This window comes from Fundulus heteroclitus, unplaced genomic scaffold (assembly GCF_011125445.2).
Source record: "Fundulus heteroclitus isolate FHET01 unplaced genomic scaffold, MU-UCD_Fhet_4.1 scaffold_98, whole genome shotgun sequence".
NCBI lineage: Eukaryota > Metazoa > Chordata > Actinopteri > Cyprinodontiformes > Fundulidae > Fundulus > Fundulus heteroclitus.
Window position 1 is genome coordinate 557,415 of NW_023397450.1, and position 23,457 is coordinate 580,871.

Genomic DNA, 23,457 nt, shown 5'->3' on the forward strand with positions numbered 1-23,457 from the left:
AAAATATTGAACCCTGCCTCGCGACCCCATGAGGGATAAGTGAGTCAGAAAATGGATGGTTTGCGCTCTGTTTTAAGGTGCATTTTGTCTGTGACCTCCAGGTTGTGTCGTCAAATTTGGACAACCTTCATTCTATCTTCAAAACCATACTTTCACATAAAAAGGCACATTGCATACATTGCAGCACAAAGATAACTCAAGCCATTGACACCATTTTGTTGAGTGTAAAGAAAGTAGTACCAGGGTGGTAGTGATTGATCTCTGTCATCCACCAGCATCCGATATGGTGTAAAGGAGCCCTAGCCTGAATTTGTCTGTGCAGCATTGTTAAGATAGCAATATTTTGTAAGTGTTGCTAAAAACTCAACTAAACAACAGAGAACGATTAAACAAACAAGACTCATGAGTTTGATTGATGAGGTTTATTCAAACTTCCTCTAACATAAAACATTCCAATTAACCGAACATCCCAGATATGCTTAACATTACATTATGTAACATAGCAACTACTTATTTAATGTACTATTAATAGGAAAAGGCAAAGCGAGTTTATTTGTACAGCTCCTTTGAACACAGTGTCATTGCAAGTGCTTCATGTGGAAAAATGACTAGAAATGACTACAATAAATATTCTTTAAAGTCTTTTTCTGCTTTATGCTGAGTTCTTTTTACTTCTCAAGTCCAGAACTGGAGTCCTAATTTAACGTTACTTAACGAAGCTTTGGCTGTGTCCTGTGGATATAAAGTATATGTAAGTGCACCTGTTTCACCTCAGTGTTTCCTCTAAGTCTCTGTTTAATTTTTTTCAATAAAGTCGTCTCCAAAGTCGATCATTTTCCGCAGGGCGCTCAGGATCAGAGTATCAACATCATCTTTCAGGTCAATTTCTTCGCTGTAGTTCTTCACAGGAAAGATGCAGTTCATTGGGATTCCAACTGCTGCACTGAAGTCTTTCATCTGAACATTAAAAACAACTCATAGTTACAGTCTGAAACATGTTAGTCTTATATCTTTGACCAAAACTCACCTTTTTCCTCAGGTGTTTGCTCTTGTACACGTTTCTCAGGTCTTTCTCGATTTCACCACAAGCTTCATCGATGTGCGTCATCATGGCCATTTGAGGAATTCCTGCAGGAAGAAAGCTTTGAAAGGTTAAAGTGAGTGACAGTGAATCCAGATACAGTTTCTTTCCAGATTACTCTCTGTAAAATCACCCAATTCACTGGCTCTTTCTCTGACGTTCTTCATCTTCTCCAGAACTGATGATTTAATCTGTGAAGCGTTTACAGACATCACACAGACCAGCACATGGACTTTGTCGTCAGCGGAGGGTGTCGGGTTGTAGCCTGGGTCACCTTCAGTTAGTGGAGAAACTGGGTTGAACTGGAAAAGACAAAATAAACAGCATGAAGTTTAACATAAACCAACAACAATTTGGTTGTTATATAACGGAGTGAATTAATGAATTAATTATTGCAGATTTTCCAGAATAGGTTTTTGCAGCTGTCATACCTTATAACCTTCCTTCACGTGTCCTCGTAAAGCCAGATTGATGTCATTTTCATGAACTCCTCTGTTGTTCCCCTCTTCCAAACCCATGATGTCGTTGAAGACAACAGGGTAAAACGTCTTTGAGCTTCCTCGTCCTTTAATGAATTTGTGAGTTTCATACTGAAACACAGGGAATAAAAGCTTATCCAGAGCAAATTACAGCTGATGCAGTGACTTTCTTTAATTTTTTTAAATTAAAGTCTAGCAAAACCTTAACTAATCGCTGGGAAACAGGGAGAAGTTGAGAGCGTATGTCTTTATGAACACAGAAATTTGAACATGATCCAGACTGACCTGCTCTTTTTCTGTTGTACAAGTATTTTATTGACATAATAGCAACATTGATTTGGTTCTGGAAAATACACAGATGCATCCTAGTTTTTTTACCTTTCGGGTAAAGCTTATGTCAGAGGTCATCGCACTGGCCAAAGCAATATTTGACATCCGTCCTCTAATGACGTTACTGACAGAGTTGATGAAACTGGACTTCCCAGCTCCAACAGGTCCGTACAGGAGGACTCGAAGGTACTTGATGTCATCTTGTGCAGGCTTGTATTCCTGCACATACCGAAGATCCTCCTGTTTTTTTCTGAGAATCCAAAGTGCATTAGTTAGTTAGTTCTACGCGTAAGCAAAGACTTAACAGAAACCATTCAGTCCAACAGGATACAAAACCAAACAACAGCAGAAGAATTTAATAAAACAAACCTTAATCTCTGTAATTCAATTCTATTCAATTTTATTTATATAGCACCAATTCATGATACATGTCACCTCAAGGTACTTAATAATGTCAAATTCAATCAGATTATACAGATTGGTCAGAAAGTTTCCTCTCTAAGGAAACCCAGTTGATTGCATCAAGTCTTGACGAGCAGCATTGACTCCTCCTAAAAGAGCATAGAGCCACAGGGAGAGTCGTCTTCATTGTCCATGGCTTAGCAGCAATGCCTTTTACTGAGCAAGCCTGAAGCAACAGTGGAGGGGAAACTCCCCTTCAACAGGGAGGAAAAAGCTCCAGCAGAACCAGAACCAGGCTCAGTATGAATGGTAATTTGCCTCGGCCCACTGCAGAGACACAATAATAGAGACAAAAAAGCACAGAAACACACATTCATAGGAATCCTTTCTATGTTATATGGTAATGACAGATGATCTGTCTCCCCTGGATGATGCCACAGCTCACTGAACACCAGACCAGGTGTATCTACTATGAAGAAAAAGAATGACAGAACAAAAAGTTAAAAGCTGAAATAACAAAAATAATCTAAATTGGAGAAGAGTAGGAGAATTCAGCAGAGTGAGAGAAATAGGCCCTGATGTCCTCCAGCAGCCGAAGCCTATAGCAGAGATTGGAGCAGCAGAGATTATAAAATCTAACAAACGACCTAGAGAAGTGGTTCTTAGAGCATCTGGGATGCAGCAGTCTGTCACTAAAAGTTATCTCCAGCTCTGCAACAGCTCCATGCATGGGGTGGGAGACATTGTCCATCAGGGATGGAATTTTTCTTACAGTCCTTCTGTCTCCCACCACCTGCACTGGGTCCAGGGAGCATCCCAGGACAGAGCTGGCTCTCCTGCTGAGTTTATCCAGCAGTTCCTCTCGTGTACAGATAAACCGCTGCTCCAACAAACCACACTGTAGAAGATGGCTGATGTCACTGTGAGACCCTCACAAAGAGTAAAATAGTTTTTATTTTAATTGAAAATGAAAATGCAAGTTAAAAGTATTTGAATGTACTGTAATGGTTATTCAGCCAAATAATATCAGTAGAAATCCGCTGTAGATTGCTAGGATGAGAAACGGAACCTTTCTGTCATAGTCCGTGTTTCCAGGTGCTCCCTCCCCTCAGAGGAGTTTTGGAAACGAAAGAGAATGGACCTTACCAGAGGGGCCGCTTTTCATTGGCTGATGCCCATTCTACGTCATAGAGTGGCTACAACGTTCGAAGAAGTCTCACAAACACAAGCTAATGTAGTGCTATACTACCGCTGTGCTAGCATACCGGCATAAAGTTTTCGAGTTAATAATCGAAAAATAATAAAAAAATAATGGTTCTCCATTGCCAGTGGCGTATCTGTACTGGTGATGTCAGATACCCTAATCGTATTTGTGGTGGGAAAATTCACCGATTTCCAAAATCAGGTGCAGAATGCCGGGCTTGGATCAAAGCTTGTGCGCGACCACACGAGCAGCTCAACCTTCGTAGGATCAATAAGAACAAGGGAGTGTGTGCTGGTGTAAGTATTATAAATTTGCTTTAATACTTAAAGCAAAGCAATAATACTTATTGCTTATTATTTATTTATTTATTAGCATTTTGTCGGCGGGGATGGGCCAACAGCGTCCCATCCTTATCCGACACCAGCAGACGGAGCGCGAGTGCATAAAGCTAGGCGCGCACGAAAAAGAGCATCGGAAAGTGCAAGTAGGCAGGACAGCAAAGACAAGAGACCATCGATTAGAGCAGAGAGCTTGTTAGTACACACAATTATATACACATCCATAACACAGTGCTGATTAAAAGTTATTTTATTATTTATCATGTGTCACAATTCACATTTTCCACAAACATGAACATCAAACAGAAACAGAATCACTTTTGTTGTTTCAATTGTTTACAGGGATACCATCTAGTTCACAGTGAATGTTCTGAATTATTTACAGGGATACCTACGATGCTGCAGAAAACAATGATGCAGACAAAGGGATAGAGGTGCAAACAGATGAACATTGTAAGTGAGGATAACCAGTTCCTACAGGTTTTGTAAATAAGGCACAGCATGATCTTGATAGAAAGCAGCTAAAACTTCTAACATGGATGACATAAATACTTTGTCTGGCCACACTCTTTCTACATGTAGATCCTTGTGGGTGAAAACAATAAAATCACAAAAATCACATCCTGTGATCATAAGTTGACCTTGAACCTGAGCATAGTACATGTGTGTCTTCTTCAGCTGAGCAGAGCCACTGGGTTGCATTTCTAGGCAAAAATTGGGTAGCATGCAGGCATCCAGAATGGTGGAATTTCGAGCGGTATACGGACACTTTATTTCTATTAGACCTGATCGGCCACCGTCACATACTTTGCCGTCGGGTGAAGCACCTATGAAGGGAAAGTGATTACTGACCACAAAGCCACACTCATGCAAGTGCCGGTCCTGATGAGTCTGTAAATATTTTGATTTTGCTAAGGGCTCGTTTCTTCGCCCGTAATCCAGTGAAGGGGCTGAAACAGAGTTAGCGTCAAAAATTGACTCTAAAAACTTGTGTGTGACCTTTGCTTTCCTGACCATAACTCGATGGAAATTTGAGGCTGTAAGCCTTTTTTTTCTTGCCTCAAACCACTCAGCACATTTACTCTGTTCTCTGGTTCGAGCTTCCAGTTCCACAGGATCTTCACAAATATTAAGGTCTTTCAACGCTTTATATCTTTCTGGAAGATCCACTGGTGGGTTATTTGTGACACAGGTGTTGCCACACTGTTGCATGACCGCTGTCGCATCTGCCTTCAAGTTCCTTGTCTGAAACAAAAGAGCAGTATCATCACATTATATACATTTGTCTATATATACATATTTAGTCCTTTTTTATTTTTTGTTTTCAGGGATTTCGCCGCTGGATATGCTTGCAGTGACTGCAGAGTTGGAAATGGCAAAAACTGAAATCAGTCGCTTACAAGCAAAAGTGGAAAATTTAGAAACAGAGCTACAGAAAGAACAGAAACGAAAACTGTTTGGTATTGATGCTGTTGTTGAATCTGAGAAGAACAGCAAAAAAAATCTGTGTGTATATTATACAGGACTTACACTAGTCCGTTTCATGTCACTATTTACATTTCTCTTGCCAAAGAGGGAGACTTTGACTTATGATGAAAACAGAAATGACATTAGAGAAATGTCAGCAGAAAATGGACTTTTCCTGACTATGTGCAGACTAAGACAAAACTTTGGTCTGTTCGATCTAGCAACACGGTTCGGCATTTCACAACAGTCAGCTGGTATAGTATTTAACACTTGGATTGACATTATTTATCTTAAGCTGTGCACTGTTTCTATCTGGCCACACAGACAAACTATAATAGACAACATGCCAAAAGACTTCAAAGCTAATTTCCCTACAACATTAATTATTATTGATGGAACAGAATTAAAAACAGAATCCCCCTGGGCCCATGGTGTGCAATGCCAACTATATAGCGATTATAAGTCTACCACAACATTCAAGGCACTCATAGGTTGTGACTCTCGGGGGTCTTTCATGTTCACATCAGAATTATTCACAGGATCAATATCAGACAAGGCCATTACAAAAGCAAGTGGTTTTTATGAAACCATACAACAACTGAAGGACATTGGTTACATTCAGAATGGTGACGGTGTCATGGCAGACAAAGGGTTTACAATCAAGGATGAGATAAATGCCCTTGGTCTGTCCTTAAACATACCACCTTTTGCCTCAGCAGACAAACAGTTGTCTCAGGCAGATCTTGCACTAACTGACAAAATAGCAAGACACAGAGTGCATGTTGAACGACTCATTTCTCGCATTAAAGATTTCAAAATAGTTGGTTGTACAATTCCTGCTATATTATTTCCTAAGTTAAACAGAATATGGGCTGTGTGTTGCTACTTGACACTTTTCCAGGGCTTTGTTTTGAAGAAAATGTAAGAACAGTAATACTAGTCTTGTTTTAGTACACATTTCATTAATTTTTACCTGATAGGAAACAGCTGACCCAATTTGCACTTCTCCCAGGGGTGTAGAGACAGTTGGTGCTGAAGGCGTCAGCATATATGTCAATGGAGTACCATGTAATAATTTCAGTGCAGCTATCTCCTCGGGTTCAACCTTTGTCACTCTGTAAATATAATGAAAATGAATTTTGAGAGTTGTCAAATTTGCAATATTAATTAAAATAAAGAACAGTTTTATGTGTTGGTTTTGTTTGCATTCATGCAGTTGTAGTTACACTCAGAATCATAAAACAACACCAGGGTACATATATTTATTTTGTTAAATTTTGTTTCAAATCTAAATCAGTAAAAAAGTACATACATTTTGTTCAAGTCCACACTGCATTCCTTCGGTCTGCGCTTGCGGTGAGTCACGTTTCGTGCTAGAGTGAGGTGGTTGATGGGCACGGGTTCAATCCTCAAACCCCGAGCTGATTGTGCTCCCCAAGCTTGTGGCATACTGGTGCAGCTCAATCGGTCAGGGATTGAGGAAAAACTTTGCAGTTTGAAATACTGCAAGGTCTTGAGGAGGCCTATAATATGTGAACAATGACCCCCAAGTCTGAAAAAAAGAAAATCAACAATAAACGCATGCATCATGAACAGCTTTTAGCTAATTGCAACATAACGGCAGTACTGATACAACTTTACAGCTTCAAGACCGTGAAGCATGTCTGCTACACAGTCTTACGTTAGCTAAACAGATCAATCTCAATCGTGTACTGTATCTGACATACACTAAATATTTTATTTTAGCAGAAGAGGCTTTGGACGAAACTGTTCCTCGTGTTAGCCACTCTAGCACCAAGTACAGCGTATCAAGCTAGCCACACAAACATTTGCCAACAAACCACAGGAATTATCCGCTGATTTCAAAAGTAACAGACAAAACGATGAATGCACAACTTACCCAGCCTTGCAAGAACAATAGGCATCAGTTATCTTGTCCACATCTATATTAATGCTGAGGGAGTGAGGGTCTGCCGTTTTCCTCATCGACCGATAGCATTTTGCGGTGACCTGCACAACTTTGGAGGCTTCGCGTGGCTCAAATACCCTTAACTCGTCCAAAAATGATGACATGAACTTGTTAACTCCTCTGTCCATTGTTGTCGATGATATTTTCTCAAAATCAGGCAGAAATGACGCACTAATCGAGTCAGGAATACTCCGCAAAGAATCCGTCCAAGTGGAAACCGCCATGTTTACATAGAAACTACCGTAGAATGAATGCGCCGCGAGGCTTTGTTTGTGAGACTTCAGAATTTTAGGTCAGTTGTGGGCGGAGCTTGGTAAGGTCCATGGTTCGGTGTTCTTGATCCTGTGATCATTCACTCTGTTTTTCAGGTTAGTACAACGTGAAAACAACCTCAACTTATCCCTTAAGATTCAATAGTTTATGTGAAGTTACTGGGAGACCGTTTATGACATTTTTGAGTGCTTTAGATCGAGTTTTAGACACTAAAAGGTCCGCGATTTTCGCGGGTTGTGCTGCTGTTATTGCCATGGCAACGGGCGGCTTTGTGACACTGAAGATGGCGCCGTCCACCGCATGTACTAAACACAGAGAGATGGTTGTTTATATTCATCTACGATATTACTACTGTTGGTTACCTGATTACTTGACAACTGTATTTTATTAGGTGAAGGGTTTTGTTATCTTTACATTTATTATAATACTTTAATATTTCTTCTCTTTACATTTCCAAATATTTGTGTTTAAGGGTTTACTGTACACTATATGGTTTATGAAGATAAGTGAGCCTTTGGTACACTTATTGTTGTTGGAATGGTTTGAACATATTTGTTATTTTCCATTTTTATTCCCCATTTGCAATGATGTCAATACGTTTTGAAAAGACATATAGAGTATTCTGAGCAGCTTTAAGCTAAAGAAAATGAAAGTGAATTCATATTGCACTATAGTTGTGATTAGCAGCACTATAAAAACTGCACTGGCTAACAGTATTATTTGTACTATTTAATGGCAGCTATATGGGACTAGTACCTATCAGTGTTGTAGTACTCGAGTCCGAGACTCGAACTCGAGTCCGAGTCATTAGCTAAATTTAGAGACTCGTGACTTGACTTGGACTTGAGCACTGATGACTCGAACTTGGACTCGGACTCCTACATTCAGATCATTCTGACTCGGAAATTGAGAAAAAGACTCGACTTTTTTTTTATATCATTAGGCTATAATTTTAATATGTCATTAGAATATTATTTGGTGTATGATTTTAATATCTAAATGTCGTACCGCGCACGTGACGTCACCATCTCATGAGCAACGCCCCTTGCCGCTAAGGTTGGGCAAACAGTGTGAGAGCGCACGTAGCAACCAGCCATTACACATGCAACAGACACAACTATATGACCGATTTTACAGCTGTTAAACTTTCACAAAAGAATGTCCAGGCGCCCATTTTACTGGTAGAACTGTGGAACAACATACCAACGTTCAGCTCAAACGATGGCTTGAGTGTCGAGGGCTCGGAAAGACGGGCCGAGTTGATAGGAAGGTAAGTCGTTGTTTTTCTCCTGCTCGGTGTTCATGCCGTCATTGGTCGTTTTTTTTTTTTCTGTTTGTAGTCACCGTCCAGGAATCGGTATAAATTTTCCGGCCCGCCGAACAATTTAGTCCGGTCCGGTGGCCAAATGCATTATCATTATCCAACGGCTGTATCTCCTCGCTGCATCGACCGATCCACACCAGATTTGTTGTGAGTCATGGGGGAACACTGCCGAACGCGTTTGTGGGAATCGCCCGGTGGACGAGCGAGGAAAATGCGTAACAGCATCTGTGGTGGCGGGCGGTCGGCGGTGCGCGAACCCCGCGTCGGTGCGCGAACACCGCCCGCCGGCCGGCACCGCGTCGGTGCGCGAACACCGCCCGCCGGCCGGCACCGCGTCGGTGCGCGAACACCGCCCGCCGGCCGGCACCGCGTCGGTGCGCGAACACCGCCCGCCGGCCGGCACCGCGGCGGTGGCCAATAGGCCGGAGCGCGCTTGGCTGCGATGGCCGATCGACGCCGCTTGCGGCTTTAACATCCTTCATGTGCGGCCTATCAGCGTACCTCGAGTCGCTATTGGGCGTTCCATAACAACAATGTTTAAAAACCATGGTTAGGAGACGTCTTAGACTTGGAAAAAGCGGTAGTTTTACCGAGTAAAACCAAGGGTAACTACAGCGAAAGAGTTATTAGTGCAATGGAATGTTACTGCTTCATGTCATACATCACACGTCAATAGTGACTCGACTCGGACTTGACTCGGATGAGTAGTGGACTCGACTCGGACTTGACTCGGATTTTTTTTTTAATGACTCGGACTTGACTTGGACTTAAACACTGGTGACTCGAACCTGGACTCGGACTCGAGGCATAGTGACTTGACTACAACACTGGTACCTATACAGAGAGTGCCCGTGGATATATTTCAATGTGAAATGATGATGGGTTTAGGTGTTTATTGAAGTCAAAGCGTGATACTGAGTGTGAGAGGAACTAATGTATTTTGACAGTTATATGGTTATGTTGAATATAACAATAGCTTTATGGTTATACTGTATGTCTGTGTTCTATGGGAACAGAACAAACAACAACATTACATACTCACCTGTTTAATGGACACTGGACACTGCACATTCACCTACATTCACACATATCATACTTACCTGACAGTGACACACACTCACCTACTTACCTGAAACATATGCTACCTGGAAAAAAAGGGAATAAGAACTGTATACAGGTTCGTATGCACGTTGTACCTGGAAGAGGACACTGAAGGAGACACTATTGCAGATTTTGGGAATATTTTATTGGTTGCTTGATTGATTGTTTTGTTATATAATTGTGAATAAATGAGAGGAGTTTTGGAAACGAAAGAGAATGGTTCGGTGTTCTTGATCCTGTGATCATTCACTCTGTTTTTCAGAGCCCAAAGCCAGCGAGACACTGAACGCTCATCTTTTTTTCAATATTGTGACGTGGTACCCGGCCCAGCTTGGGACCCGTTACAAATTGTGGGGGCTCGTCCGGTTGGAATGCTGATCCAGTGATACCAGAACCACGAGACCACGGTGACCAGTCGTGACAGGCCAGCAACCAGCCAGTGGGTGTCCAGGAGCAGAGATAAGACAAAAGATCTCGCCAGGGAGCTGCACAGCTGAAGTGGAGAGGCACAGCACATCAGTCACCAAGGATCAACACTGCTGGTTCGTCACACCAGTAGTTACCCCCAACGAGACATCGACTCATCATCAGAACCACACACCATGTCCCAGCAACGGAAAGAGGTGGTGTGGAACATCAAGAAGAACTTGTTTCGACTATCAAGTGCCCACCTCTACGAGGTTGCGAAGGACCTCGTATCTGGCAACGAAATCGACCAACTTAGTCCAGCTGATGAGGAAGGATGCCTGGACTACGTCATCGCCTACATGCAGTCTGAAGACCTTCTGGGAAGCGAGGATGAAGGTTTGAGCACACTGCTGATGCTGAATGATGTCATCTGCAAGATATTAGATACAGAGTCCCCCGCTGCCGCCACGCCACATGCCGTGCTCAGTGCCAGCCCCAAACCTTCTCCTTCAGTCCACACATTGAGGCCACCCAATCCCCATTCCAACCGCCCTGACAGTACAGCCCCTTCAGACCCCATACCACCGCCATCTGACCCCCCGAGCAACAGCATCATCATGCCTCCCCACTCCAACCCCCCCAACAATGCAACCACCCAGCCAGGAGAGGAACTGAGGAGAATGTATGAGGAGCTGGGTAAGAAACTGAGACTATTAGAAGCTGCGGCTGCCTCCCCCGCCCCTACACACAACCACCACGGTGGGACAGTGTCAACGCCCCCTCCACAGACCACCCCGGAGAGGATGATTCCCCTGAAAGACCTCCCCTTTCTCCAGCGCAGAGAGTTCAAGGTCCATGGAGGCCAAATTGGAGACCAGAGCTCAGAGATCAGCTATAACAGCATCAGTAAACGAATCGACGAGGGACTGAAAGATGGCTTCCCGGAGACAGAAGTGGTCCGGGGTGTGCTGAGAATCATAAAACCAGGTACATTCAAGGATGAGCTTGCTGTCCCCGAACTCAAGGTCTTCCTCAGGTCCCATCTTGGGGAGAAGGCAACCACAGAGATGTTTCAGGAGCTGATGTGTGCCCGACAAGCTGAACAAGAGTCACCCCAGCAGTTCCTGTACCGCATGATCGGACTCAAACAGAGGCTCTTCTTCCAGTCAAAGCAGGCCGACACGGACATTTCTTATGACCCTAAGACCATCCAAGGGGTCTTCCTCAACACGATCTATCAGGGCCTGGGAGCGAAACACGCCGACCTTCGACAGAGACTGAGACCCCTCGTCTCCAACAGCCAAGTCACAGATGAGGAGATCCTCGGTCAAATGACTAAAATGATCAGCGACGAGAATGAACATCAACGCAGACTCAGCCAGCCTCCCCGCCAGAAGAACACACAGGCCCACACTGCCAAGGTGGAGACAGGAGGTGGACAGACGGATAACAAACTGAGACACACCATCATTGCGGACGACAAAAACCACCAGACCATCCAACAGCTCAGTGCGCAGGTGGAGACCCTGACACAGATGGTGGCCGCACTAATGGATGCTAAGGTGAACAATAGCAACACCCAGATGGCCCACTCACTACCCCAAACCCAGCCATACCACCCCTTTCAGCCAACCCCCAGTTGCATCCCTCTCCTACCACCACCAGCCCGACCACCTCCCAATCACACACCCCAGCCCTCTTTCCAAGTGAGGGGGAGGACAGCGCGCTGCCCAAAATGTACAGAACAGAATCTGCAGGACTGCACGCATTGCTTTGTGTGTGGAGAGGCAGGACACAGGTCCTTTGTAGACCCTGGACCCTGAACAACAGCAGACAGTGGAGAAAATGCTGTTTGAGGAGTCTGGGGCCTTTTCACGTGACAGTAGCGACATCGGTTGCATCCCCTCACTACAGATGGAGATCAGGCTCAAGGACGACATCCCAGTGCAGAAGGCCTACGCATCGATCCCGAAACCACTCTACAAAGAGGTGAAGGAATATGTTCAGGACCTGATAGTAAAAGGATGGATCGTCAAGTCCCAGTCCCCTTATGCAGCCCCTGTCATATGTGTGAGGAAGAAGGATGGATCCCTGCGCCTGTGCATCGATTACCGGCTCCTCAACAACAAGACCGTGCCGGACCGGCACCCCCTCCCCCGCATACAGGATCTCACCGACTCCCTGGGAGGATATGGCTGGTTTTCGATACTCGACCAGGGCAAGGCCTATCACCAAGGCTTTATGGCAGAAGGATCAAGGTACATGACTGCATTCACGACCCCATGGGGACTGTACGAGTGGGTCAGAATCCCCTTTGGCCTATCAAACGCCCCAGCAGCATTTCAAAGGAGCATGGAGGAGATGCTCGACACGCTCCGAGATGAATGCTGCATTCCTTACCTAGATGACGTTCTGTGCTTCTCAAAGTCCTTTGACGAACATGTGCAAGTCCTGCGGAAAGTCCTCCAAGCTCTCCAACGCCACGGCGTAAAGTTAAAGCCAGAAAAGTGTGAGCTGTTCCGGAAAGAGGTTCGCTATGTTGGCCGGTTGGTGTCAGCAGAAGGGGTTAGAGTGGATCCTAAGGACCTGGAGGCAGTGCGAATACTAAAACACAGAGCACCAAAGACGGTCGGAGATGTCAGACAAATACTAGGCTTCCTGAGCTACTACAGAAGCTACGTGCAAGACTTCTCACGGATAGCCCAGCCCCTGTATGACCTGCTCAAGGAACAGTCTGACAGCCCCCAGTCTAAACCCTCTCGAGGGAAAACAAAATCCCCTCAGCAGTCCTCTCGCACCCCAGTCGAGTGGAACAAGAAACACCAGCAGATCCTGGAGCGTCTGGTCGACATGTTGATGGAACCCCCAGTGCTGGCGTACCCTGACTTCAATCAGCCTTTCACACTCCACACCGATGCATCACAGAAAGGCCTCGGAGCAGTGCTTTATCAGCATCAGGGTGGAAAACTGAGAGTGATCGCCTATGGCTCACGCACATTGACACCAGCAGAGCAGAACTACCATCTACACAGTGGTAAGCTTGAGTTCTTGGCGTTAAAGTGGGCGATATGTGACAAATTTAGAGACTATTTATTCTACGCCCCTCACTTCACTGTCTTCACGGACAACAACCCGCTCACATATGTCCTAAGTACCGCCAAGCTCAACGCAGTAGGCCACCGGTGGGTGGGACAGCTTGCAGATTTCAGCTTCAATGTCAGATACCGACCAGGCAAAATTAACATCGATGCCGACACCCTCTCCCGTTGTCCCCTCGATATCGACACCCTCATGACAGAGTGCTCTGAGGAGCTGACAGATGAGGCTGTGTGCACTACATGGGAGGGAACCCGAAGAGCCCAACGAGGAGACGTTGCTTGGGTTGCAGCCCTCAACTTAGCATCCCAAACCCAACCCTACATGGAACCACTGCAGGCGATTAGCCATGATGAGCTGGTAAGAGAACAGAGAGCAGACACTGCGATCGGAAAAGTGATGGAGTTGAAGGAGAATAACACACCACCGACAGAGTGCAACAAGGGTAACTGTGACACAGACACCATGCGTCTCCTCAGAGAGTGGAGCAAGCTGCACATAGAAGGTGGATTGCTGTACAGGAAGACAATAGGACGCAAACAGTTGGTCTTACCCGCCACCTACAGGCCACTAGCTCTCACCTACCTGCATAACAACATGGGCCATGTCGGTGTGGAAAAAGTACTGTCTCTAGCAAGAGAGCGCTTCTACTGGCCTTTCATGAAACGAGAGATAGAAGAATACGTCACCAGAAAGTGCCCTTGCCTGAAACAGAAGAAGCCAGCCGTGCATGAAAGAGCACCGATGGGTAGCATTACGTCAAACTCTCCCCTCGAACTGGTGTGTATCGACTTCCTCCACCTGGAGCCCTCCCGTGGTGGATGTGAGTACATTCTTGTCGTAGTCGACCACTTTACCAGGTTCGCACAAGCCTACCCCACCCGTAACAAGGCAGGCAAGACGGCGGCCGACAGACTGTTCAATGATTTTATCCCCAGATTCGGATACCCATCTCGGCTCCACCATGACCAGGGTAGGGAGTTCGAGAACGAGTTGTTCAAGTCACTGCGACAGTTAGCCGGCGTGGGCCATTCCCGGACCTCCCCCTATCACCCCCAAGGTAACCCTGTAGAGAGGCTGAACCGCACGCTGCTACAGATGCTCAGGACCTTGGGAGAGAAAGAAAAAGAGAACTGGAAAGATCACCTGCCACAAGTGGTCCATGCATATAATTGCACGAAGCATGAAGCCACCGGCTTCTCTCCATATTACTTGCTCTATGGCCGGCATCCACGTCTCCCTGTCGACCTGCTGTGTGGCCTCCTAACAGATGAAAAAGACGGGACCCACAGAGGATACGCTGAAAAGTGGGCAGGAAAAATGACTGAAGCTTATCGCATCGCCAATGCAAACAGTCAGCAGTCCAGCTTAAAAGGGAAGAAATACTATGACAAGCGGAGCAGAGGAGTGGTCCTTCAGCCTGGAGACAGAGTCCTCGTCCGTAACCTCAGTGAGAGGGGTGGTCCTGGTAAGCTGAGACCATATTGGGAGCAGACCATCTACCTCGTAAAAGAGCAGGTTGGAGACAATCCTGTCTACAAAGTGACCCCTGAGACAGGAGGTCGAGCTACTCGCACTCTGCACAGAAACCTGCTGTTACAAGTGAATGACCTGCCTATAGAGCCACCCCAGAAGCCCATCACCACTGCACGTGAGTCACACAAGAGAGCTAAGAGACGCTCAGAACAGACACAGAGTCCAAACACAAGTGACTCTGAGGAAGAGGATGGAGTCTATCGCTACTGGCTGCGGATACCTGCAGAGAACTCCCAGACCAGCCGCCACGTACCAGATCAAAGTGTGACTCAAGAGCCACAGAGAAAGGAGGAACAGAATGGAAACTACCAGGATAAGAGAGTCCTTGCTGAACCTGAACGGGAAAGAGAAAGTGTTACAGAAGAGGATCAGGAGGTACTCAGTGAGGCAGAACAGGACGTGGGACAGCCTCAGCCGCATGACGACCCAGCAATAGCCCCACTCGAAGTAGTCGACTTGGAGGAAGACATCCCAGAGCCTCAACCTGACCGACAGCCCCCTCTGAGACAATCTACCAGGGTGAGACGGCCTGGCTATGTGTTTACCTACCCCTCCCTGGGCCAACCAGCCTACCAGCCCCGTCCCACTGTGAATACAGTTGGAATCCAGCCGATACAGTGGCCCCAGTTGTACTATCCCTACCCCCTTCCCTTTCAACCCCCTATGGTCCCCTCCATCACTCACTACCCATTTGCACCCATTCATTGTTTCTGAACTGAGACACACAGAAGATACGCATACTTTCCAGGCACGCACGCATACTCATATACACTCCAGAAGTGCCATGGACTACACACAGTAGAGACATTCGGTACCTCGCTCAGAAGAACTTTATTATTTTTCATATACACTGTTTACAAGAAGTTTGGACTTTGGGTTTTTCTATTATTGAGGTCAGGTGTCAGGAGCCACTTCTGTTTGTCGGGGAGTGTGTGAGACCCTCACAAAGAGTAAAATAGTTTTTATTTTAATTGAAAATGAAAATGCAAGTTAAAAGTATTTGAATGTACTGTAATGGTTATTCAGCCAAATAATATCAGTAGAAATCCGCTGTAGATCGCTAGGATGAGAAACGGAACCTTTCTGTCATAGTCCGTGTTTCCAGGTGCTCCCTCCCCTCAGAGGAGTTTTGGAAACGAAAGAGAATGGTTCGGTGTTCTTGATCCTGTGATCATTCACTCTGTTTTTCAGGTTAGTACAACGTGAAAACAACCTCAACTTATCCCTTAAGATTCAATAGTTTATGTGAAGTTACTGGGAGACCGTTTATGACATTTTTGAGTGCTTTAGATCGAGTTTTAGACACTATAAAAAGTCCGCGATTTTCGCGGGTTGTGCTGCTGTTATTGCCATGGCAACGGGCGGCTTTGTGACACTGAAGATGGCGCCGTCCACCGCATGTACTAAACACAGAGAGATGGTTGTTTATATTCATCTACGATATTACTACTGTTGGTTACCTGATTACTTGACAACTGTATTTTATTAGGTGAAGGGTTTTGTTATCTTTACATTTATTATAATACTTTAATATTTCTTCTCTTTACATTTCCAAATATTTGTGTTTAAGGGTTTACTGTACACTATATGGTTTATGAAGATAAGTGAGCCTTTGGTACACTTATTGTTGTTGGAATGGTTTGAACATATTTGTTATTTTCCATTTTTATTCCCCATTTGCAATGATGTCAGTACGTTTTAAAAAGACATATAGAGTATTCTGAGCAGCTTTAAGCTAAAGAAAATGAAAGTGAATTCATATTGCACTATAGTTGTGATTAGCAGCACTATAAAAACTGCACTGGCTAACAGTATTATTTGTACTATTTAATGGCAGCTATATGGGACTAGTACCTATACAGAGAGTGCCCGTGGATATATTTCAATGTGAAATGATGATGGGTTTAGGTGTTTATTGAAGTCAAAGCGTGATACTGAGTGTGAGAGGAACTAATGTATTTTGACAGTTATATGGTTATGTTGAATATAACAATAGCTTTATGGTTATACTGTATGTCTGTGTTCTATGGGAACAGAACAAACAACAACATTACATACTCACCTGTTTAATGGACACTGGACACTGCACATTCACCTACATTCACACATATCATACTTACCTGACAGTGACACACACTCACCTACTTACCTGAAACATACGCTACCTGGAAAAAAAGGGAATAAGAACTGTATACAGGTTCGTATGCACGTTGTACCTGGAAGAGGACACTGAAGGAGACACTATTGCAGATTTTGGGAATATTTTATTGGTTGCTTGATTGATTGTTTTGTTATATAATTGTGAATAAATGAGAGGAGTTTTGGAAACGAAAGAGAATGGTTCGGTGTTCTTGATCCTGTGATCATTCACTCTGTTTTTCAGAGCCCAAAGCCAGCGAGACACTGAACGCTCATCTTTTTTTCAATATTGTGACGTGGTACCCGGCCCAGCTTGGGACCCGTTACATCACCACAGAGGCAAAGAAGATCTTCAGGAGCGCCCCCTGCAGTCCAAAAGACCTCAGCCCCTCAGCATCTAGAATCTGCTTTGACCCTTCCTGTAAAGAGCATCAGTGTTAAGGGACCAGTCCAGTTTATTGTTCAGGTGAACACCAAGGTACTGAAAAGAGTCCACTATCTCAACATCAGTTTCCTGGATGTTCACCTGTGTCAGTGATGTGGGTCTGCATCTCTGAAGGTCCAACACCAGCTCCCTTGTTTTAGATTTTTTTTTTTTTTTTTTTTTTTTTACATTTATTTATCAATAACAGATTTTTGTATTTATTATTCTGATTACAGCTCACATTACAATTAGGGAGAGTTCTCAAAATGCTTAATCTGGCTCTCATTTTTTTGTTTTTATAGAACACATTTTTTTGTTATGACCATACCTACAGCTATTTTAGGTCCATCTTTTCAGAGTAAAACATCAACTGAGATTTCCATTGTTTACTAAAGATCTTAATAACATATAGTTATGCCAATAAGTAAAAAATAAGTAGTGAACTGAAACGTGGGGTTTTCAGCTTTCCTACACCTGGAGCGACTTCCTCCAGCGATGACGAAGCAGCAGGGCAGGGGGCTGGGTCAACTTATTAATAATATTCTGGACAGGTTGACAATGCCTCAAGAAATAGCTGATTTTAAAGGTATACTATGCAACCGGGGTTGATTTTCCAGCGAGGCTCCCCCCAGAGGGCGAAAGTAAAAGTGCACTGTCGTAAAGATGCTCAGCTGTTCTGGGGTCCGTTCTTCGTACGTTGCTTAAAACATCCAAGATCAAATGAGACATCCAAGATGATTTCATCCGGCTAATCCTGATCCGGCTAATTGGGTTCTTCCAACACACCTGTTGTTTACGATTAGTATGGCTGGATTGAGTTATCTGAGACAACTGCGCGTTCATGCGTTTGTTTAAAAGGGGAAATGTATCGATAGTAGAAACAATGATCAGCAGCGCTGCTATTGGTTGTTCAGCATGGCCAAAGAACGCCCACAGTTTTTCTCCCAAGCAGAACAAGAGCTTTTAATGGAAGGTTATGCCGAATTTGAGTCATTAATTAAAACACCTAAAAATCTGTTAAAGCCAGGAGAGAGGGCTGGCAAAAAGCAGCAGACAAATTAATGTGTAAATACTGTCCATGGTAGATGTTTCTATCACTTTCTACAGTATGTATTTTTGCATTTTAATAATCTCATATTTACTTTGTTCTTTTATGTCAGAGCCTCCACGGGACCCACTAGAACATGGGGACAAGTAAAAGTGAAATACAAGAATATTCTACAAAATGGTAGCCTTTAATTATTATACTGTATTTTAAAAAGGCACTTGTTATGTCAAGAGATCCAAATTTCAGTGTCATTCCTTAGATACGGGAAGTAAAGGACACGTGCAAACTGGGAATTTTAACAAAAAAAAACAAAACAATCTTTATCCATAAAAAATGAAAATCTTCCTTTTCCAAGTCATCCACAGTTTACACGGTAAAACTGTATTGCTCCGTGTCTAGATAATCCAACCATAGTTTTTTCTAATACAATATACGGCTCGACAGGAAGCAAGCCTTTCAAAGTAAACTAAACTTCACAATAAAATGGCCCGAACAAATCTTCTTACTGAATAGGATAAAAATAAAAAGCAAACCACCATACAAATAACTCAAAATTTTAGATTTATGGCTCCAACACCACTTTTTCCTCTTTAAAAGCCACTGTTAAATGATGTGTTTGTCTGTTTATAACAGCCACCAAGAAAAATCTCTACACTGTCGCGCTGCGCTAAAGGATCCTGTCTATTGCGCAATACGCGATTAATTCGAAAAACTCTGCAAATTATTCTTGCACCTTCCGCAACAGGTTGCAGTCGTAAAAATGGACATGGCTACGGCAGACTTCCCATCTCCTCCGCTTATACAGCCGTGATCTAATCTTGTTTACATGAAATAAGCCTGCTCTCGAGCAGGCTCAAGCTGGCGCACTTGTTGCTATGACAACAAGTGCAGGAAGTCTTTCGAAGAACCAAACGATCCAAGATCATGCCAAATCGTCAACAATGAAATCCTGCTAACTGAGTTAGCGACGTACGAAGAATGGACCCCTGGTTTCTCCATCAAGCCAGGCGCGGTTGTTTTGAGCTTAGCAGACAGGCGAACGCAACGAAAAGTGGAAAAAACGGCAGTACAAACAATGACTAACACAGTGAAAGTACATCAAGCTTCCCGCAGTGCTATCTTGGCGAGGCGGCCGGCCGCCGCCGCCTCCGCCTCGGCAAGCAGCGCCAAGCCGCGCCCGCCGCCGCCTCGCCTGTTTTATTATTATTATTATTTTATTATAATTTTTTATTTTTTTTATGTTGGCGAGACGCTACCGCCACCGCCTCGTCAAGCCGCCGCAGTAGCGTCTCGCCAACATAAAAAAATCAAATAAATAATAATAATAATAATAATAATAATAATAATAATAATAAAACTAGATATGCTTGCATGTTTATTTGACGTTAACACGCGGTTCTTTGTTGTTGCTTTCGCGTGTGCATATAGTGAATGGCAGGGAAAAAACACATGGAGTTCTCGCTGTAAAGCGAGACTTCTGTGTGTGCGGGCCGTGAGCTCTTGCAATTGCAAGTACGGTATTTCCCCCACAGACCCCCAGTCGGCAGAGAAAACGTTTGTTCGACCTGAAATGACTCATTTAATCATCCAAAACGGTATGGAACACATTAATTAACTGAAAAATGTTGCATAGTATGCCTTTAACATGTCAGATTGTACCTAATAACACATATCAGCAATATCATTACAGATACACACTATGCAATTAACACCAAAACAAACTTTATAATTGTATGTTATATGGAAACTAAAGGCCCGTTTACACTACACTTTTTTAACCGAGCCGAGACCAGTCCGAGCTCGTAACCGAGATAACTCTTGTGTGTAAATGGTCAGCAGACTGAACTGAACCGCGCTAAACATAACCGGACCGCGTTAACTGCAGACCAGTTCCTGAGCAGATCTCGGCCTGGTTTTTTTTTCTGGCCCGGTTTTCTGATGAAGAGCGCATGAGCAGACCGCGTCATCCCCTTACAGTCAGCTGACTGTCCGTGGTTCATAATTCATAATAATATTAGCTTCCTTACCATGCCACACGATTTCCAGTGATGATTTCCAGTGATGAACCTTAGCGCCTGCCATTGTTTCCGGCGTCTGTAAATCCTTATTAGACGTTCGTTTGTCTCATCCACTTCCCAAACAGCCGACTTTCTCAAGTAAATTCACCAATGGTTGCCTTCTTCCCCTGACTCTCCGCAAACACCAAAATATCACAATATGAAGCATAACATCCTGAATGTTACGGGCGCCGCTGTTTTGTTTTGCTGCTTCCGCCTTCAATCTCAGAGAGCGGTAGTACCACAGATCGCCACTAGGAGGCGAGGAACAACCAAGGAACCGAGACAAGCTTTGTGTGTAAATGGGTCGGCTTGTCTTGGATAACTGATCCAAGCTCGGACTGGTCTTGGCATGGCTCGGATTTTAGGTGTAGTGTAAACGGGCCTAATGAGCTCCATTGGAATTTTAATTACACCATCTTCTATCCAACTGAATTATTTTGTGCTACCCTGAAGAGCCACCCCAGCCCCACTACTTTAGGTCTTCCTTTTCCTTGTATGCCTGCTCTTTTCTTAGGCCAAACATAAGCTTTGATCCCACCACACCTTTATAGTCGGTGTTTAACTTATCTGATTGTCTCATTCATTTTATAAGACTTTTAAATCCTCCCAGTAATCTGTTTGTAGCTGAATGATTTGAACTGTATTCCTCCTGTGTGACGATGGTCCACTTATGATTAGTTTAAAAAGAAATCAGTTATTTGAAGTTCATATTTTTTTGTTTAAGGCTCAGCTTCATTCCACTAAATGGTTTAGTTCCAGCCGTCTCTTTCCTGATCTATTTCCTTCCTCCATTTCCTGTTAACTCACAATCCCTTTTGGAGCAAACTTTGACCAGAACCCAGCCAAACACAACAGAACTTCATGTCGAGAGCTAACTCACTTACTTCATCTGTCGTTCTTTGTTCCACTGAGCTCTGAAGCCCCAATTTTACATTTCAACAGAGTGACAAACAAACCAGCAGCAGGAAACTGACTGTTTCAGAAAACTCACCCCCATTGTAGTTCCCTCCACGGTTCATCCAGAACTGAACAGAAACATGAATTATTATTCTGCAAAGATGATCAAACATTTTCTGAAACAAAATGTAATTACTCACTTGGAGACTCAGCTGTTGCAGCTTTTTCAAAGAAAAAAACCCCAAAAGAACATTAATTTAACTGGTCCCAAAAAGGTTTCTTCAATGTAATCATTCACAAATATAAAAAGGAAAGTGTCCAATATTACCCAGACTGAGACATTTGAATTCTTTACTTTTCATTTAAATCAGTTTCAGCAACAGAAGCAGAGGATAATTCATTTGCTACCTTAGGCAGAGTTGGGTTTGATACTAACTTACCAAAATGCTTCCTGTGGTTGTCTGAAGGAGTAAAGGAAATAGAAAAAAAAACAGTGATGATGGTGATAGCTGATTGGATGAGCTGCTCATAAAGAACTAAACAGATATTGTTAATAGGGTTTATAGGTTAAAAAGCTTGTTAGAATCTAATAAAAAGCAGATAAAAATCCTGCTAATATCTAGAAAAGTCATCTAAAGTAAAATGCTCTCACCCGAAAACAACTCCCAAACACCTTTTGGATATTGGGCCATTTTGTTTCTGGTGCTCTTCTGCAAAATGAATCAACAGCAGCCCTCTCCCCTCTTAAATCCCCTGCACTGTGGAACCACGTGATTTCTAATAAGTCCCTTACTTTTACTTTCACTTTCTTTGGTCTCTGCACTGCAGTGATAAATGTTTTTGTACTTATTAAAGTGTTTGCACTGTATGTATTTCCATCTTGTATTTTTTCCTGTAAGACTGTGAAATTACCAGTTTGCTGTAAGTAAAGCAGACTTCAAGGAATATAAAGAAAATTCAACACGTTAGTCATGCAAGATACTGTGTTTTGCATCACTTATGTTGTGCAATCAAGCCATGGGGAAAAGGATCAGAATGATTCAATATTATTAGGAATGGAGGGTTATATGGACTAGATCAGGTTTTTCAGGGGTTCATGAACCCCTAGCCCCCAGAAAACTGTGCCACTGTGCCTATGACGCTTTTTCACCACTATGACACCAGCCATTTTTGTGTCCTAGTTTGCACCAGCTTTTCAAACATGCTAAATATATGCGCAGAAATGGCATCTGCAATCCATGTCAGTTTTGGTAAATCACATTGTGTACATTAACTGATAACATTTGTAATCCTTCCTTCTAGTCTTTTGTTTGTATACTAGTGTTCTCCAACAAATATATTAACAGAAGGTATTTGCATTTCTGAGATCTATTGGTGGCTTTAGCATTTTTTTTATTATGAGACTAAAAGGTTGAATATTAGTGTGTCATACTTTTTAAATTTCACTTTGTCCTCAATTATGAAAGCTCTGACTGTCTGTCTGTCTGTCTGTCTGTCTATTTATGTTGTCAGCCTGCCTGCCTGCCTGTCTGTCTAAACTGCAGACTGAAAGTGAAAGTTCATGCTGGGAATTCAGATAAGCTGCATATTAGCTGCAAAAGCAAGTGTTTACATCAATGAAAGTGTCAGCGTCGTCAAAATGACAAATTATGACCCCAGCATCTTTGAACAATTAAATCAAATAGTTTGAACATGTTTTCATTGTGAAAAATCAATCTGGGAGTGCTCATGTAAAGTCAAGACAGCATTATGTACTATGCATGGCATTTTGAAAACTAGAATTAAATAAGAATTCAGACACTGTATATGCATTTCATACTGTATTTTTGCAAGTGGAATAAAAGAACATTTACAACAAATATAAACTCCCATTGGCTCAGT

At 43.4% G+C, this 23,457-nt stretch overlaps 2 protein-coding genes and 1 long non-coding RNA gene across 4 annotated transcripts; 2 read left to right on the forward strand and 1 right to left on the reverse strand.

Annotated features, from left to right (window-relative positions):
* Positions 1 to 697: 697 nt before the first annotated feature.
* On the reverse strand, positions 698 to 21,998 carry LOC118556181 (interferon-induced protein 44-like). 2 transcript variants are annotated; one of them, XM_036135006.1, is made up of 8 exons: positions 21,905 to 21,998; positions 21,777 to 21,797; positions 21,671 to 21,704; positions 1,939 to 2,140; positions 1,513 to 1,671; positions 1,215 to 1,383; positions 1,028 to 1,128; positions 698 to 957 (listed from the first exon to the last, which is right to left on the reverse strand). In XM_036135006.1, the coding sequence occupies exons 1-8, from the start codon at positions 21,936 to 21,938 to the stop codon at positions 796 to 798; spliced, it is 882 nt and encodes a 293-aa protein (XP_035990899.1). In that variant the 5' UTR covers positions 21,939 to 21,998; the 3' UTR covers positions 698 to 795. The 2 variants fall into 2 exon arrangements, with proteins under 2 accessions (XP_035990899.1, XP_035990900.1); XM_036135007.1 differs by lacking the exons at positions 21,777 to 21,797; positions 21,905 to 21,998 and adding an exon at positions 20,095 to 20,096 and having other exon boundaries at positions 21,671 to 21,691.
* Positions 3,228 to 17,341, forward strand: LOC118562578. The gene is made up of 2 exons (XR_004930678.1): positions 3,228 to 3,387; positions 16,114 to 17,341. It is a non-coding gene; the product is annotated as an uncharacterized LOC118562578 (long non-coding RNA).
* On the forward strand, positions 3,643 to 6,493 carry LOC118562572. The gene is made up of 3 exons (XM_036135001.1): positions 3,643 to 4,029; positions 4,220 to 4,287; positions 5,163 to 6,493. The coding sequence occupies exon 3, from the start codon at positions 5,180 to 5,182 to the stop codon at positions 6,224 to 6,226; it is 1,047 nt and encodes a 348-aa protein (XP_035990894.1). The 5' UTR covers positions 3,643 to 4,029; positions 4,220 to 4,287; positions 5,163 to 5,179; the 3' UTR covers positions 6,227 to 6,493.
* Positions 21,999 to 23,457: the final 1,459 nt, after the last annotated feature.